Below are 18106 nucleotides of genomic sequence, written 5' to 3' on the forward strand. Positions count from 1 at the left end.
TGGTCAATGATGCTGTTGGGAATTACTTAAAAAATAGTTACTCTTTTTGGAAGTTCAATGCATAACGCGAGCAAAAATGTGCTATCTGTCCAAATGTTAGTAGCATTTTAAAAGTAGTGCTTGGAGGTTCTTATATTCCATCATTGTGATAAAACTTTATGTCCTAAGGGTAAACATGTATACTTCAAATAAGAGTATAGCTCTTTGGGGTGTAGGTTATTGGCTCCTGAAGTGTTGTGTGTGTGTGTGTGTGTGTGTGTGTGTGTGTGTGAGAGAGAGATTCTTATTTTATAAAAACCAAGCACTGTGGTTTCTCAACTATCTTCCTTAGGCCATCTGAAAATGGTTTGGTTTGTTAATAGGTCTTTAATTTGGTGTGTCTAAAATAGGAAGAGAGAGAACTCCCACATTCCACTGTTAACACGTCTCCAAAAATTAATGAGAAAGAAACTAATGATAAAGCATAGTTTAATAGAAATTTCCTCTTTTTTGCCTTCCATGTTCTACTTCACTTAAGCACTAAAAGGTAGTGGTCCCATTAGAAGTTTCCTAGGAGTTTGTTTTGTTGTGTGTAAGAAGGTACAAAGGAAATGTTTTGCCATTTTTTAATAACTAATGTGAGTATACCAGCTATACGTAGAAGTTAACTGTTGCAGATTTTGTTTACTTGATTTCTTTATGATTTCCTGAGGTATCTTAAAAACTCGCCCATTATTTTAATCATTCAGATACAATGAATTTTAAAGTGTCCTTTTGAAATATGCCTCTGGTATATATACACATGGCTTGAGATAACACAACTGCCAGTTACCAATACCAAGCATATGAATGGCAATGATTTATGGCCAAGAGTTTGAATGGTAAGACCCACCTGGTCAACACAGATTCTAAAAGGATTATTTTCTTTTATATTATAATTTAAAGAAAAACTGTTAGACTAGCATGTCATTACATACATAACTCATATGGTTCATAGGTGAGGCAGAGAATGCAGACAAAAGGGGACAATAGATAAGAAAAAAAAAACTTTCCTTTCTCCATTCACTGTGACTCCACCCTAGGAAGTTACAGTTAATATCAAGAGTTGGGATCCTAACTCTTCTAATAATTGGCAATCTCTTGTACAAAGAATATAACCTGAGACTGGATAAATTACTCAGTGGTAAAGCACTTTTTAGCATACATGAGATCCTGAATTCAATTTCCAGCACCACAAAAATAAATAATAATTGGCAAACAAAAAACTCCCTGAATTTCAAGCTCTTACTTTTAAAAATAGGGATAAAATATAAACTTACAATGTGAAGATTAAATCAGAAAATATATTGGTAGTGTTTCTCAGAAAGGCCTTCAACTGACGAAACCATTCCACCATATTTTTCTTTTAATTTTAGAAGAAGGGAAATGGTGTGTATAACAGAAAAAAAGATTCTGCCTGGCCTTGGTTACAGTTCTGCTATTTAATATCCAAGATTTGATTCTAATTATATTTTTGGTAAAATTCAGCAAAAAATGACACAGGTTTAGGTATTTTAAAATGACTAAATTAATTAATATATATGAACCACTTATACTTACTTGGCACAGAGAAAATACTAAGTGATTGTTAACTATCTTTTACAAACATAGAGGAAAAGAACTAATTATAAATATTATAGCATTGTATTTAGAAATAGCTAATCTATGTAGATTTCTGTAATAACATGGCAAGTTGTACTTTAAACAGTGCTAATGACTGTAGTTAAAGTTAGCGCTTAACAATATTCCGCATTTCTCTAAGAAATATCCTTAGATTCAGCCTTGGGAGGATAAAATTCCTCTTCATTACCCTGGGTTCCTATATTCACGTCCACTTCAAACAAAGAAATCTACTACTCTAACTGAAAATAAACCCAGAAAGCAACATTACATATTAATTTGTAGTATTAATAGCAGTGCAAAACAGAAAAGAGATACTTCTAACAAACAGCCCAGATTTTGATGAGTAAATAGGTACTTAATTAAGTAATTAGGTCAGTAGGTTTAGGGGAGATTCTGGGAAAAGAGACAAAATAGCTTAACTGTGCATTCATAGTATATGCAAAATTATAACATCAATTCTGGGTTCTTAGCCCTATGTGGAACTATATAATTGAATTATATCTTTTTAATTTGATTATAAATTTTCCCACAAACACTAAAGTTGCGCAGCCTGAGAGGTCTGTATTAATTACTATATTCTTAGAACACAGAATAGTTCCTGGCAAAAAAGGGAATCAAGTTATATTGAATATGTGCATGGATAGGTGGTTGGCTGGCTGGATGAATAGATTTTCTTTGCATCTTATTTATGGTCCAGTCTCTTTTAACACAAGCTAGTTCTTATTTTTGTTATATATGATAAAACAATAAAATTTTTATCAACATAAAAAGATACCATTACAAATATAGCAGGACAATTCAGGATTTCTGTGTAAACATTTGTTCTTGTATTTCCACAGTGACATTGGTTGTTCCTGTTATTTATTGAAATAATTTGGCCTCCCTTCTTGTTCCCAAGTTGAACTCTGATAATGCGAATATCATCCTAGTTGTAAAAGGAAGAAAGGAAAAAGAGAAAAAAGACATGAGAATATGTATGCCTATAATTATGATAAATAATAACTGGCTGTCTTATTTGTTGTACTCAAATAAACAAATATAAGACATAAGCATTAACTAAAATATTAAATTTCAATAAATTATTTTCTATTGAATTGTTAAGCATAATACACCAATTATCCAAAGATAATTTTCTATTTGGAACAAATTTACCACTAAAATTGTTTCCAAATAATCCACCAAATTCTTAATAATTAACAAATCAAATGGTTTAGATCTACTATGCAGTCTATAAAAACATCAATGAAAAACATTATTATCAATATGTTTCAGATTTTATTTTGAACTAATAAAAAAATTTAACAAGAATAAAATAAAGTGTAAAATATATGTTAATATCAGAGAATGAATGGATATTTAGCTCAAAATTAATGAAATTCTGAGTTAGCACGTCACATATACCTTGATAAACTTTTGTATTTTGTAATCTGGAAATTGTAAAGTATTGTATCTCATAGAAGATAGAACAGCAAGATGGTGGCGAAGTACAACCTCTATTATGTATACACATCAACTTAAAGATCTGCTAACACACCAAACCATCTCCAGGTGAGGAAGACATGAGAGAAGCCATAGCGCTTGGTTTGACTAAAATAATAATAAAAGATACTTTGAAGAAAGAAGAAAGAAAAGAGTTCAAGCAGCACAGAGAGACTCGTACCATTTGGGAGAAGAGAAAGAACAAAGATCAGGGCCAAAATTTGAAAGCCTGTACTAGGCCAACATAGTGAAACACAGTTTCAGGCAGAGTCCCATATCCTCTGTCCTCATGACAGTATCTAAGGACTAAACCATTAAAACTGCATTAGCTATGTGGCCCACAGTTGGCTTCTGTCTTCACCACCCACCTCCAATCTTGGGCAGCAGAAGGGGAAGAAAGAGTTCACTTGCTGGGGACGGCAGTATGAAAGCTGGCACAGCTCTCTGCCTCATACCTCAGTGCTAAGCCCCCTGAAACTTTAGGACCCAACATTCAGCAAAATCAAATGTTCCTACACCCAGAGCAAAGGCTACAGATCGAGTTTCTTGACCTGGCACAGAATGAAGCTGAGTGAGTGCACACTGATGGGTTAGATTAGAGATCTGGCCTGCATCATTGCCAGCCTTGAAGTGGACATAGGGCATATCTTAGCTACATTTCTCTCCTTGCTGAGAGAAAATACCTGACACCCAGGGTTAAGGGAGGGGAGGTTTACTTTAGCTCAAAATTTGTAGGGGTTCAAATTTCTAGCTCCAAGGCAAGTGGCACAGCACGACAAGGTAGCATGGCAAGGTACGGCAAACAGGCTGAAAGTAGTTAAAGCAATGAGATGACTAGACTGCAGCTCTCTCTATCCTTTATATCTTATGTAGGCTACTTAGGGTGGGTAGCACTCACACTCTTATTCCTAGAGCCCGCAAGCCTAGCATTGCACCATGAATCAATGCTTACCTTATGATTAAAAATGAGGGGGGTGCAAGCACCCTACAATTCCCTTTGAGAACACACTATCAGCTCTTAAAGTTCTACACCATGTGACAGTGTCAAGTTTAGGAAAATGTCTTCAAGATGTGGGTGTTCAGGGAAAATTCAAAATCCAACCTATATCAAAAGCTATACTTTAGAAATGAAGGAGAGACCGAGATATACTCGGATAACTAAAAAATGATGGGATGTATTTACACCAGATCTGTTCTAGAAGGAATGCTAAAAGTTCTTCAACCTTATAACAAGAAACATTAAATCTCTAGTAAATAAATAATAAGACAATAGGAAAAGGTATCATACTCTCTGGTACAAGAACTATACAAATGTTCAAACATGTTGCATGAACAATCCATGTCCTTAATATGAAGACTACAAAGTAAAACAAAAATAGTAATAACTACATCGGTATATTAAGAGATAGGCAAATAAAAAGTATAAAATGGAACATCAAAAATTCAAAATGAGAGGAGAATAAGTAAAGAATAGTTTTCTTAAAGTGTATTTCCTTTGTGTGTGTTTTTTCTCATTGAGTCTATTGGTACATTTTAGGTATACAATGCAGTTACATTCATCATTGGGAATTTGTACCTTTACATGACAGGTTCTCATTTTTCCCTTTGTGTGTTTTTTAAATCTTCATAACTTGCTATGATTTAAAAATACTTTGCTATAATTAAGACATTTCTTGTAACCCTCATAGTAACCCCAAAGCAAAAATTCATAATATATAGACCAAAAATAATAAACAAGGAATCAAAATACAGTTGTGGTGTTCATCATTTTAGCTCAAAGAATGCAGAGAGAGACACAGTAAGGAGACAGAGAGAAACAGAGATAGGGACAGGAAGAGGGGGGGGGAGGGAGGGAGAGAGGGAGAGAGAAAGGTAATAAGGAAAGAAAAGGTGGGTAAAGCATCTAGAATAACACTACAAAACTAGTTTTAAAACATGGGTAGTATGACCTTACTTATCAGTAAATACCTTAAATGTAAGTGGATAGGATGAAATATTCTAATCAAAAGAGAGATGGGTACAAAATCAATCAAAATATTATCTAACAACTTTTTTAAAAATGTTTAGCTTTGAGTTTACCTTAAGGTATTTGAAATGTGGGCAGTAGATATATACTGAGGTAGGCATGCATCCTGGCTAATTCACATTTCTTCTGTAGGTCCGCACTAACATCCTCTGAGAGCATCTCACAAAGGGTCAATGGAAGTCTACATTTTAAGAAGACCCTCAGGAATGTCTAAACACAACAGAGTTTGTAAAAGATTGACTTATGGGACAAATACGCTCAGCTTTTTTATTGTTTCATTTATTATATGCATTCAGTACCTCTATGTTTTAAAAAAAGCCTCTCTAAAATGTCCATATTCTTTTCCACTTGGTATTTTGTTTTTCTATCTCTACTCTTGGTTATCCTTTTCCGCAGAAAAATTTTCCCTATTTCTACAGTTTGTCTTATTCCTCTGTCATCAAAACACAGAGAGGATTTAACTTTTAGAATATAGGTAATGTTAGCATTAATTTAAACTGTGCTAGAAAGCTTAATCTGTGAAGAACTTTTCTGCAATAATTTTCTTCAACTTATTTTATTGTTTTAGTTTATCTCATTGGAAAGTCTCATTTACTGGAGTTCCGCTGTAGATTGGAGAATGGCTGACAGAAATAAATTTTCAGCATTCCATAATGATTAATAAAAACTATGGGCTCACAGAAAGAAGCTGTCTTTAAAAGGACTATCCTACTCATTTCAAAACCCAAGAAATAAGTTTTAAATTTTATTGGGGTGGAGCAAGAATTCATTGTGAAACCTTAAGAGGATGTTTTCCAGTAAAATACCATAAACACATATATAAATTTTTTGCATATACTTTACAAGCATTTGTGTACTCTGAAACCCACCTATGAATCTCAATTTTTGTGTCCTAAGTGCAAGCTTTAATAAATGTGAATATCTATACCTTTTTAGCAGTGTTTCACCACACTAAGACATACAAACGACTCCAGGAAAGTAAGTATTTTCTCCCTGAAAAAGTGCATTAATTGTGAAATAGCAGTATAATCATAACAAACCAAATGAAATATAAATTTCCTTTCCTAAACTGAAGATAATGAATTCCCCACGAGATGATGCAGTGGTGCATTCCAATAACTGTTTGTTTTATGTTATATGGCATAAAGTTCCTTATATGCAGAGCTGTAGGGTCAGGAATGCTCAGCCAGTTGAGCAATTGCATTGGTTGAGCATCCTCAAGTTTTGCATAATTTAGGTCAAGCAGGTTAATTAGCATATTATTGTCTGGCCAAATGAACAGCATGGAGTTGCCAAACTTAATTTCCTTAAATAGTAACGCATAAATCTTGGGGCCCTGGCACTTTTACAGATGGCAGCATGCTGATAGATGGAAAGGGCCGCTTGAGCGTAACATTAAGAGTCTAAACAGCCAAAGAACTCCACACTGAAAGAATTTCACAGGGCAGCAGAAATTTATCATGTTTGTTTTGTCATTATAACTCACATCTTCCCAACTCAACTCCATAAAAAGATAAAGAACTTACACAGAAGGCTGTAAAAAAAATGGGAATTACCAGAAACCAATTTATGCACAAAAAGTTTCCAGTAAGCTACATTTTGAGACATGATATAAAGTTTCATATTATTGTTGTGCTTTATATAAACAATGTTAGCCTTCATCTTTCTTTTGTTGCTTATTTTTCTTGTTTCTTGCATTAATACACTATGTATTTAAAACACATTGGACCAAGTACTAATTTTCCATCAAATTGTTTCTGCTTTCTATTCCTTCGGCATGATATTTATACTTAAATAAAACTAGAACCTAATAGTACAGAACACATTACAGTAGAAATCCCTGAGAAAAAGTTTGATAACCAGAGAAAATGGCTTAGCTCTTTAAGTCAAATTTTAAGACAATCTGGTTAAATATTGTTTTTTATGTGAAGATGGGTTGTCTCCCAAATTACCTTCAACTTTGCTGATTCACTGGAAAAAATCATAAGGCTGAGAAAACTAGTAGTCACAGTTACATGTATTATAACAAGAATATATAAGTTTAAATCAGCAAAGGAAAAAGGTGTATAAAGAATCCAGGGGTAACCAGCCATAAGCTCCCAGTAGTCATGTCCCAGTAGTGACACAATTAATACTTGGTTCTCCCAGTAACTATGTATGATATCCAAGGAAGCTTGCTCAAGGCTTGAGTACAGGGACTTCATTTGGAATGAGTTTACTGCGCCTGCTAGGTCTGACCTCAGCTACTCAAATTCACCTGCCTAAAAGGTCAAACTATCATAGACAGCTAAGTTCGATAGAAATATTATAGTCAGTCAGGTTCCTGAAGGAGTCGGTGAAAAAGATAAGAATACAACTGTGGCAGTAGGTGCATCTGTTGAAGGCCAGGCCTCAAGATAAAGACAGAATGGCCAGGCCTACACGCCTCCACCAGGGATAAGCAATATAGTGTAACTGGTATCAGTGGTTCAAAAAAGTCTAGATAGACATCAGCCACTCAGATGGTTGACCAGGAGCTTCTGACTCATCTCTTCCTGAAAAGCATTCTTGTTCTTTTCATGTACACTTGCTACTTGATTTGGTCTCCCTTGGATCAGTAACACCTAAGCAGCTATACTTGTTATCTTACTGCTTGATCATAGTTTTGCCCTATGTTGCACACCTCATGATTTTGTACTCACCTTGTGATTTTTACTTTATAAAATTTTCTCTGGAAAATGGGGTCCATGGCAATTCACTCTGGTCCCCTCCTGCCTCTCAGGAGCTATCTCTCTCAATAAGTATTTCCTACTCTTAACCTCCATTACTCCTTAGAATTCATTCTTTGTTTGGGGGAATATGAACTTGGTGTATCTAACATCTAGCTGGTTGGGAGGTATATTATTTCCCCTATATCATTCGGAAGTCCTGTATCAAAAATAATACAGCATGGCTAAACTTCCCAGTAACATATACAAGAATTATCAGTCACAATAAGTCTCATAGCATATCCTATCTGATATGTCCCACATTCTTATCTGGGAGGATCTTCCAGGGTCTAAAAGGCAATCTCACAATTAAAAATTAAAATTCGTTTAAAAGGCAATCTTACAGAAACTAATTGCAGGCTAGTTCAAAAGGATTGTGCAGAGTTGGGGCAAGGCAGGCTGGTGAATTAGCCCTTTACTGCACACCATAGAAAGGAAAGCAGTCAGGTCTAAACCACTTTAAGGTTTACCTCACTATCTGTTATTTCTCCTTGGAATTCTTATTTTCATATACTCAGAAAGTATTCTGTTTATAGTTTCATAAACCTCTGATAACCCTACATATATGTGAAGACATTAAAACTTCTTTGCTCTTTAGGCATGCAAACACAAAAATGGCCACTATTAAGTCATTTTCTCACCTTCAGAATATATAAATCTTTGGGAAGCAACATTCATGTCATAATACAAGAGTTATAATGTCCAAAGCATGTGTCTGCCTGCGCCTCTGGTGGTTAAGAGTGTGGGCTTGGAACCTTAGATCAGCCAATCACACTCCCCTACCTGGGACTGAAAGTGATGTAAAAACCTAAAAGAATTGGGCACAAATGTTCCTCCAAGATGGCTCCTACAGATTCCCTCACCTTGCTTAATTCCTACCCACTTTTGATCCAGATCTTCAATCCTCTCCAGATTTCTGAAAGTTACAAAATAACTTTTCAGTAAAACAGGTTTTTAAGAAAATGTATACCTCAATTTGTATTGCTTATTTAACAATTCTACTAAGAAAGTGAAATAAAATAAATCAATAATCAGAGAGAATATCTTTAATTCTGAATCAAAATAAAAGTGGTAAGAGTGATCCTCCTTGTCATATTCCTGATCCTAGAGAAAAGTTTTTGGCTTCGATGTTATGGCAATCCTGATCTCATAAGTTTGGGAGTGTTTCTTCTTTTGAAATTTTATGAAAGAATTTTACAAAGATCAGTGTTACTTATTTTAAATGTTTGATATAGTTCTCCAGGGAATTTATCTGGTTCTATGTTTTTCTTTACTATGAAATTCTTGATTAATAATTCAATCTCATAATTGTTCTGTCCATATTTCTGTTTATGATTTACTCTTATCAGCTAGTATGCTTTTAAGTGTTTCCCCAGTCCATGATATTCAATCTGTTTCTGTGTTACTGAGTTGTGGGGATTCTTTATATACTTTGGCTATTAGATTCTCATCAGGCATGAGGTTTGCAGATATTATCTCTCATCCTGTATGTTTTCTTTTTGTTATATTGATTGTTTCTTTTGCATTGTAGTTTGATACAGCCCCACTTGTCTATTTCTGGATTTTCTATCCAATGCTTTTGATATCATCTATAAGAAATCATTAGTATGGAAAAGAAGAAATGAGGAATTTCCACTCAGCCAGTTCCACACTTTTATACAAGATGAATAAGTAATGGAGATCTGCTGTAAAACATATTGTCTGCAGTTAACAATACTCTGTTGGGCTTTACAATTTCTACTGAGCTCAAGTCTCCTGTTGAATATTCTAATCACAAAGATTTTTAATTACAATATAAAGCATTTTTGGAGGTGATGGATATGCTTATAACCTTGATTATTATGATGGTTTTCTGTGTTTTCCACATGTACAAACTCATAAAAATGTATAAATTACATATGTGCAGCACTTTGCACAACATGTAGTTCAATGAAGTTATTTTCTAAAGCACAACAAACAACAAAACAAAACAAGAAACCCAATTGGAAATAAACATTAAAGGAACAAATGCAATTTTATTTCTACATTTTCTGTTAAAAAAGACAATAGAAAACTGGTTTCTATCCTGCAGTGATAATGATAATTTTTAACCTGAAAAAATAAAAAAGTAAATAAATAAAAACTAGTCATACCTAACCTAAAACTCTCTGTCAGTTTACCTGCAAACAGAAATTCTTAATAAACCTTAACACCCCTCAAGAGATTCAGGAAGAACGTAACCTCTACTATCATCTGTGAACTTTGGGCATCTGGATTTGGGCTTGGACCCTCTCCTGGCAATACCTCTTAAAATGAAGAAGCAGTCTGCAGGTCACACTGATGTGCCCATAGGATGCTCACTCATTCCTATCTAGAATATGTGGCAATTCGAAATCACTATCCAGGTATCCCACTCCTGCATATAGATCATGTACAGACTTCTTTCCAAGTCTTACCTCTGATGGAGTTTTATGGTACCTAGTCCTACAATGCATTCATCACATGGCACAGTGACATGGTTGGCTGAGGTGAGGAGGGAGCCTGAGACTCTGTACTTTCTACGTACACACATTTAAAAGGTCTTGGATTGTGATCCAGTGGAAGAATGGAAAGCAAGGACAGGTAGTCTATGGTGAACAGCCAAGAACAAAGACTGTCATCCCAAGAACTTAGATCTCATCACAAGAAGTTCAAAATGGAAATCAAAACTAACCTTTCCACGTCATTGTGGAAGGCCTTCATCAAGATAATACTTCGCTGGCATTAGTTCAATTTTAGAGAAATTTATGGTATGCAGCCTGCATTTGTACTCATGTCCTTAGAAAGTTTATTCATTTCAATATCCTACATATAGTCTTTTGAAGTTTATTAACTTATCCTCACTTAAGGGAATAATTTCTTACTTTTTTAAGAAAGTCATCCAATTAATCACACAGAAAAGACATCCTAAACCTATTTATAATACTCAGAGATTTTGAAATTATATCAGCTTCATGCAGAATTTACATTTTCTTACCATTTCATTCACTTCCTCCTAGCTCTCATACTTTTATGAATAAACATTTGATGACATTTTACAACAATACTGGGTAAGGCAGATTGTCACATCTGGATATGGACATTTATCTTAGGCAAGCAGACTTGAGACCCTAAACCAGAGTTTATATCTGACTGGTGTTTGGAACACAGGGACTGAGCACGAAAGAATAAATACCATTAATCTAAGATTTGGAAATGGGAAGTAAAAGAGGCTTTAAATAAAGAAGTCAAACTCAAAGGGAGGTAGATTCAAAACTGGTCACAAAATAAAAAGGATACCAAGGAAGTATGACGATATGGAGGAATTAGGTCAAGAAAAAGGAAGGTAAGCTCCCAGTCCCAAGTTCAATCCCTGGTACCAAAAAAACAAATAAACAAAAAAAACAAAAAACTAGACCCCCATCTTTCACCATGCACTAAACTAAAATCCAAGTGGGTTAAAGATATAAATACTAAAACAGAAACACTAAACTTGCTGGAAGATAAATTAGGTAGAACTCTTGAAGATATTGGCATAGGAAAAGATTTTATTTTAAAAATCCTTAGTAGCATAGGAACTAGCTTAAAGAACCAACAACTTCTGGTGTGAAAAACTATAATAGTACATAAGATACTAACGATGTAAATGACAATGTGAAATAGGAAGAAAAGGGCTAAAGGTGTAGGGAAAGTGGGAAGGTAGAGGAAAGGTAATAATGGAAAAGAAAAAATATGAGACAATGAAAAAATGGAAATAAAATATTTGTAATTGGGGAGGGGAGGAGGGGGTGAAGGGAGGGCAGGGAAAAGGGAAAAAATGAGAACCAAGACCTGTTATGTAGAGGTACAAGTTCCCAATAATGAATGTAACTGTACTGTATATCTAAAATCTACCAATAAACTCAATTAAAAAAAAGAATCAACAACTGGGGTTTCATCTGATAAAAAGCTTCTGAAATGCAAGATAAATCATCAACAGAGATAAAAAGACAATCTACAATGTGGGAAAAAATTTTACCAGCTGTTCCTCACAAAAAGATCTACTATCTAGAATAGGTAGAGAACAAAAAAATCAGATCTCCTCAAATACAAAGACCCAATTCAAAAATGGGCATCTGAAATGAACATTCCTTTCTCAGACAAACAAGTAAAAGCAGTAAATAAACACAGGAATAAGTGTTTAACATTCAAAAGATACAGATGAAAACAATACAGCGATTCCACCTCACCCAAGATAGAATGGCTGCCATCAAGAAAGCAAGCAACCAGTAACAAATGCTGGCAGGGTTGCGGGAAAAAAGGAACCCATCTCCATTGTTGGTGGGAGTGCAGACTGGTGCAAGCACTGTGGAAATCAAAAGGGAGATGCCTCAACCAACTAGGATTAGAAGTACCATTGTGATATATGTGCCCCCATGTTTATAGTGGCACACTTTATAGTAGCTAAAATTTGGAAACAGCCCAATTGCCCACCAACTGGAGACTGGATAATGAATATGGATTGTTGTTTTTTTAATATATAAAATGGAGTACTACTACTCAGCCATAAAGAATGAAAAACTAGAGACATTTATAGCTAAGTAGATGCACAATGAGCCCATACTCTTAAGTGAAAACCATAAGTTACACATGTGCAAATGCTGAATAGTTTCTCTGGTGTGAAAAACTAAAAGGGTAAATAAGGTTCAAATTATATAATTGACATTGTGTAATAGGAAGAAAATCCCTAAAAGAGTACGGAAGTGGAAGTGGAGGGGAAAGATAAGAAAGGAAAAGAGAAAGTATAAGAAAGGGAAAAAAATGAAAACAAAGTCTTTGTAAACAGTGAAGGGTGGAAGGGGTGAAGGAAGGGCTGGGGAAAGGGGAAAAAATAAGAACCAAGATATGTCATGTAAAGGTAAAAGACCCCAGTGATGAATGTAACTGTATTGTATACCTAAAATATACCAATAAACTTAATGAATAAATATTAATATACATTCCTCTATTTTAATATATATGTCTAAAGCATCATGTACATTGTTTTTGGTTTTGTTTTGATTTTTTTTCCTGTTTTTGTTTGTTTTTGAGATGGAGTCTCACTGTGCACTTCAGGTGGCCTTGAAATCATGAAGATCCTCCTGCCTCAGCCTCCCAAATGCTGGGATTACAGGTGTGCACCACCATGCCCAGTTTGTATATTAGTTTGAGGCTATGACATGTATTGATATCCAGGACCTACTCTTTGGCACCTTAGATAATTTCACTATGCATAATTTTCCTTATCTATAATAGATAGCCTACAGTGTTGTGCTAATTAAATCCTTCAGGACAATAGATAGGGTATAGAATTTTACTGATGTTCTTTGAATGAGGCCATATATGTAAAAGTTCTTAGAATTATAAAGTGCAATGCTAAGAACAGAACATTACTGATTTCTTTTGGTGAACTTTTTAGTTTCTCTCAAGTTCAAATGATACTCAAATTCAAGTTGTAATGACACCCTGATATCTGTGGCTACATGTGACACTCAGTATTAAAATTATCCATTCAATATATGGTAGATTTGAATTAATAGTCAAATATGACTCTGCTAATATCATCATTTTCCACCCTAGAGTCATTCTCCATCTGGTTCTGTGTCTCAGGCTCACCTTCATAGACCACATCAACAGGGCAAGCATGTCCTCTCACTTCCTTTGGGTTCAGCCAATATGCAGCCACTGGAATGGTCACAGGAGAAAGAATAGCATGACTCCTGCAGTTACTACAATTCTATGTTATCTCCATCTCAGTGTCAATACTATTTACTATGATTTCCTCTCTGATCAAATGATTCATGCCAGCAGTTTCTACTGAAGTGTTTTTCCAGTCAGCACCATCTGTGTGATGCAACTCTCCAACTCCTTGGCTGTCTGGCTCTAGGAGTGTTAGTAGCTCTCCTGGCACTAGTCCAGATTTCGGCACTATTGTGGCTCCCTAACAACTTGCTCGTATCTCTTTCTTTAGTTCTACCATAAATAAGGCTTCCTTTATCTTAATTAAAAATTTTACTGATTGGATTTTGATTATTAGAAAGACTTCTATTATTTTTTTAAATTTTATTCTGTCATATTTTTCCTCAAAAGTAACATATATAAATTTTGACATCATTGAGCACAATCAATTCAGCTAGCTGCAGCTTAGCTCTGAGAATGTCAGTTCTTGATTCTGGAGGAGTGAAGTGCTCACCAGCCCATTCCACAGGGCCTTGTTTGACAACTGTTGGGTTCAGGGCTGAAATACAAAGGAATAAGCAAAGAATTCTGACTAACTATGCTAATAAGCTAGAGAGAAAAACCTGAAACATTACAGTGCCCAAAACTGACAAATGCAAACTAAAAATTCTCACAATGAATTGGGACATGTTAAAAGGACACAGGAGTCAAATGAAAGAGCTTCTAATGGCCAAAGATGGAACAACTTGAGCAACAAAATTAATGAGTATCAGTTTATTACTCGAAGTAGAAAATAAACATCCATGAGTTACATTGTATAAAGAAAATAATAAAAGGGGAAAGGTAGACAATTAGTAGATATGTGTGTGTATGTGTATGTGTGTGTGTGTGTATGTAGATAGCTCCTATTCCTTATGTGTGCATTACTCACAGTGCCTTCTTGCCCATGAATACTGAATAAGAATCAGGAAAAAAATAATTTTACAATGAAGGAAACCACCTCAGCAAGTGATCAAGGTCAGTGCCAACAGTCAGAGTCATGTTTACTGTATGTGTCCTTGATAGGTTGGGTTAAAATGGTACTTTACCTCTGAGGTTTTATTCCCATTGTAATCATAAGAAAAGAAAACAGAATTCTAAATGAAAGGACATTGTACAAAATACCTGGCCAGTACTCTCCAAAGCAGCCAAGGTCATCGAGGACAAGAAAAGCCTGGGAAACTGTCACAACCAACAGGGACCTAAAAAGACATAATCACTAAGTTAAATATAGTATCACAGAAATGACCCATGAAATAGAAAAAAAGAACATATAATAAAAACTAAGGAATAGGAATAAAGTATAGATTTTATTGAATAATAATTTATTACTAATGATCCATTCATTGTAATAAATGCAATGTACTAATGTAAGATGTTAACAGGGAAAATGAGTGTGGACTACAAGGGAATTCTCTATTCTGTTTTTTATAATTCTTTTCTATAGATCTAAATCTGTCCCAAAATAATAGTTTTTAATTTTAGAAAAAGCCCTCAGTGAATATAAGTATCTTCTGTTTTGAAACCATTTATACTGTGAATGAAAAGATGAGACAAAAAAATTTTCCTACGCTCATAGTTTATTTATTCTCACTATGAATTTTATAATACAGGAATGATTGACATTAATAAAGTTGCAAGAATTTGGTTTAGTGGGAAAATGAAGAGCATATGCTGAGAAAAATGTAACGCAGAGATGCAGATAATTGAATATAATCCGAGATCCTTGTAGATCTGAGGATTTATAGTAATTTTACTCTCCTTCAGGAGAAACAGAAGAACAAAGAGTAGATTAACAATAAGAAAGAGAGGTAGAATGATTAAGTATGAGACAGAGAACAGCGGGAATTACATAAAAATTACTCACTATATTTGAGAATTAATTCTTTATAGGATGGAATTTAAGTGAAAGAAGGGAAGACATTTAAATAAAGTAAAATAATCTTATGAAGCGTGGATCAAGGAAGATGACTTGTGTCAGTCACTATTGCATGAAGCCCCAAGCTCTCAGAACACCCTAAATTGTAAGCTGAGTCCAAAAATTTGACCATCGTTACTACAACTCATCACTCTTTTTTTTTTTTGATAAGTTCAAGTATACTTTATTCAAAGTTGAAAAATGTACCATACTGCATTATTGCAAAAATTCACTGGTACAAAACACTTTGCAGCTGGTGAGAAAGCAATAAAAAGTTGATTTTTAAACTTGTTACTATAAATTATTGTTACAGTACTTTGCAAATTCAGAATTTCAAACTGCATTTTCTTTTCTAAGTTGCCCAATGTACTCGAGGTTCCTGAAGCTAAGGCAGCTGTTCCAGAGGAAGGGGAGAAGGAGGAAGCAGATGTCAAGGGATTTCCATCTCGCGCTCAATGCCCACGTATTTCAGGGCGTCAGCCTGGCTGTACCTATAACCAAAGAACAGCTCTTCACCAGTCTGGATGGCACTCTTCGCAAAGATGCCAATCCTGTGGTCGCCATTCACCATCATGACTTTTGCATAGCAATTCGGATTTACTGAGTAATTCGCAAAATGAATTTTGTTGCCCTTGAGGGTTGCATCCACCACAAAAATCATTGTTCAAGTTGAACAGGAAGCTGCACATGTATTTATCATATACTTTTCCTCTTCTGTCTGCTTCATCTTGAGAAATTATCTCTCCACAGTATTCTGAGATGAACTCATTTTTCTGCACAGGATCTTTGATGAAAATCCCCCAGCCTGCTACATTCGATGGTACCAGCAGTAAATGCTTTTTGGAGCCCCTCTGGATGCTACAGTTCTTGCAGGACACGTTTTTGCTGTCCCAGTGGTCTGCAGCTCCACAGGTCAGGCAGAGGTCTGGGTCACACTCTCGAACAGCCAGGTAGCATGGGTACTGCTTGGTGTTGCACTGTGCTTTGCAGCGGCATCCAGGAAAGCGGTTCTGACACTCTGAACTACACTGACAAAACTTTTCACAAAAATTTTGTGCTATCATACAAGGGCATGAACTGTCACAAGGCTGCCCTGGATGGTCACAGTGTTGATAGTTGTAAACATCGTTAGAGGAGCCGTCCTTTTTCAATTGTATCTTTCTGCAGTGTGCAGCCCACAATCTGTGTTTACTCTTCTTCTTTCGTGGAGGAGTGTCCACATCCTCAGCAGAAGCAGGTGCTGTGATGCTAGATTCTTTGACTCTAAACTCATATACCTGTCTGCATGTTTTGGTCCCAATCAACCTGGCAATGGCACAGAAATTATCATAGTAAGTGCCTATGAGGACTCTGAACATCGAGGCTTCAGCACCACTCCACTCCACATTCTCAGGAGGTTCAATATTTGGCTTCATCTTTATTGGGCTTTGACACCAAGAATTTGCTTCAGAGGAATTGTGAAAAGAAAACATTGAAATTATTGAGATGCTATGAATTATCACCAAAAGTATAGATTATTCCTATATCAGAAATTTAACTTTGGGGGCTCCCAAGCATTCACAGGACTTTCAGAAAACATACAACTATCCTTGAAAAATTGCAAAATGAACATCCCTTGAGTGCTGTTCTATATCTCTTCAAACAATCCTTCATGTTCTGTCTCACATTTGGGAGCATTATTGAGCTGTATTCCAGTGAAGTCGATGTTCATGGAAAGATCTCTATTTCTGGTACCTTAGATTTGTCGAACAATATTATGTAAAATTTCCTACCTCCTAGGGCTATTTCTGTACCTTTAAATAACAATCAATATACATTTTTTTCCTCTGTAAAAGGGATAAAAAGTAGTCCTTAAAATGTTTTTTTTTCAGCTTTAATTGAGTTTATTGGTACATTTTAGGGATACAGTACAGTTACATTCATTGTTGGGATCATGTACCTCTACATGGCAAGTCTTGATTCTCATTTTTCCCTCTTACCCCTGCCCTCCCTTCACCCCCTCCTCCCCTCCCCATCTACAAACACTTTATTTTCATCTTTTCATTCTCTCACATTTTTTTTCTTTTCCCTTTTTACTCTTCCCCTACCCATCCCACCTTCCCTACACCTTTAGCTCCTTTCTTCCCTTTTCTAAATGTCAGTAATCTTATTAGAATCTTATGCATTGTTGCAGATTATTTAAACCAGGGAAACTATTCTGTATTTACACATGTGTGACTTATTTATTTCACTTAGGAGTATATCTTCAATATGTATCCATTTTCCGGACTGTGCAACAACAGACCCAGTAAGGAAAGTAGCCGCGCGGGCGCCCTTGAAACACCCCCACGACCTCCAACCCCCCGCCCTCCCGTTCTCAAACCTCCTGATTGGGCCAGTCCTTAGACCAACTCTGCAGAGCCATAGGTTCTCATGAAGGGTAGTTTTCTAATTCGATTCTGCATATGGCTGTACATGTGGTATAATATGAGAACAGAAACAGTCTGAAAGAGGCCCTTCAAATTCTTTTTTTTCTCTCTCTCTCTCTCTCTCTTTTTTCTTTTCCTCATTCCATCCTAAAAT

At 35.5% G+C, this 18106-nt stretch overlaps 1 protein-coding gene across 1 annotated transcript; it reads right to left on the reverse strand.

The window, feature by feature from the left end:
- Positions 1-15958: 15958 nt before the first annotated feature.
- LOC104872372 (histone-lysine N-methyltransferase EZH2-like) lies at positions 15959-16959 on the reverse strand. The gene is given in 2 exon segments (XM_010638612.2): positions 15959-16199; positions 16201-16959. Coding segments are annotated over 2 exon segments (984 nt in total). The 3' UTR covers positions 15959-15974.
- Positions 16960-18106: the final 1147 nt, after the last annotated feature.

The sequence above is a fragment of the Fukomys damarensis genome, unplaced genomic scaffold, assembly GCF_012274545.1.
Source record: "Fukomys damarensis isolate Sample0158 unplaced genomic scaffold, DMR_v1.0_HiC HiC_scaffold_16, whole genome shotgun sequence".
Taxonomy (NCBI): domain Eukaryota; kingdom Metazoa; phylum Chordata; class Mammalia; order Rodentia; family Bathyergidae; genus Fukomys; species Fukomys damarensis.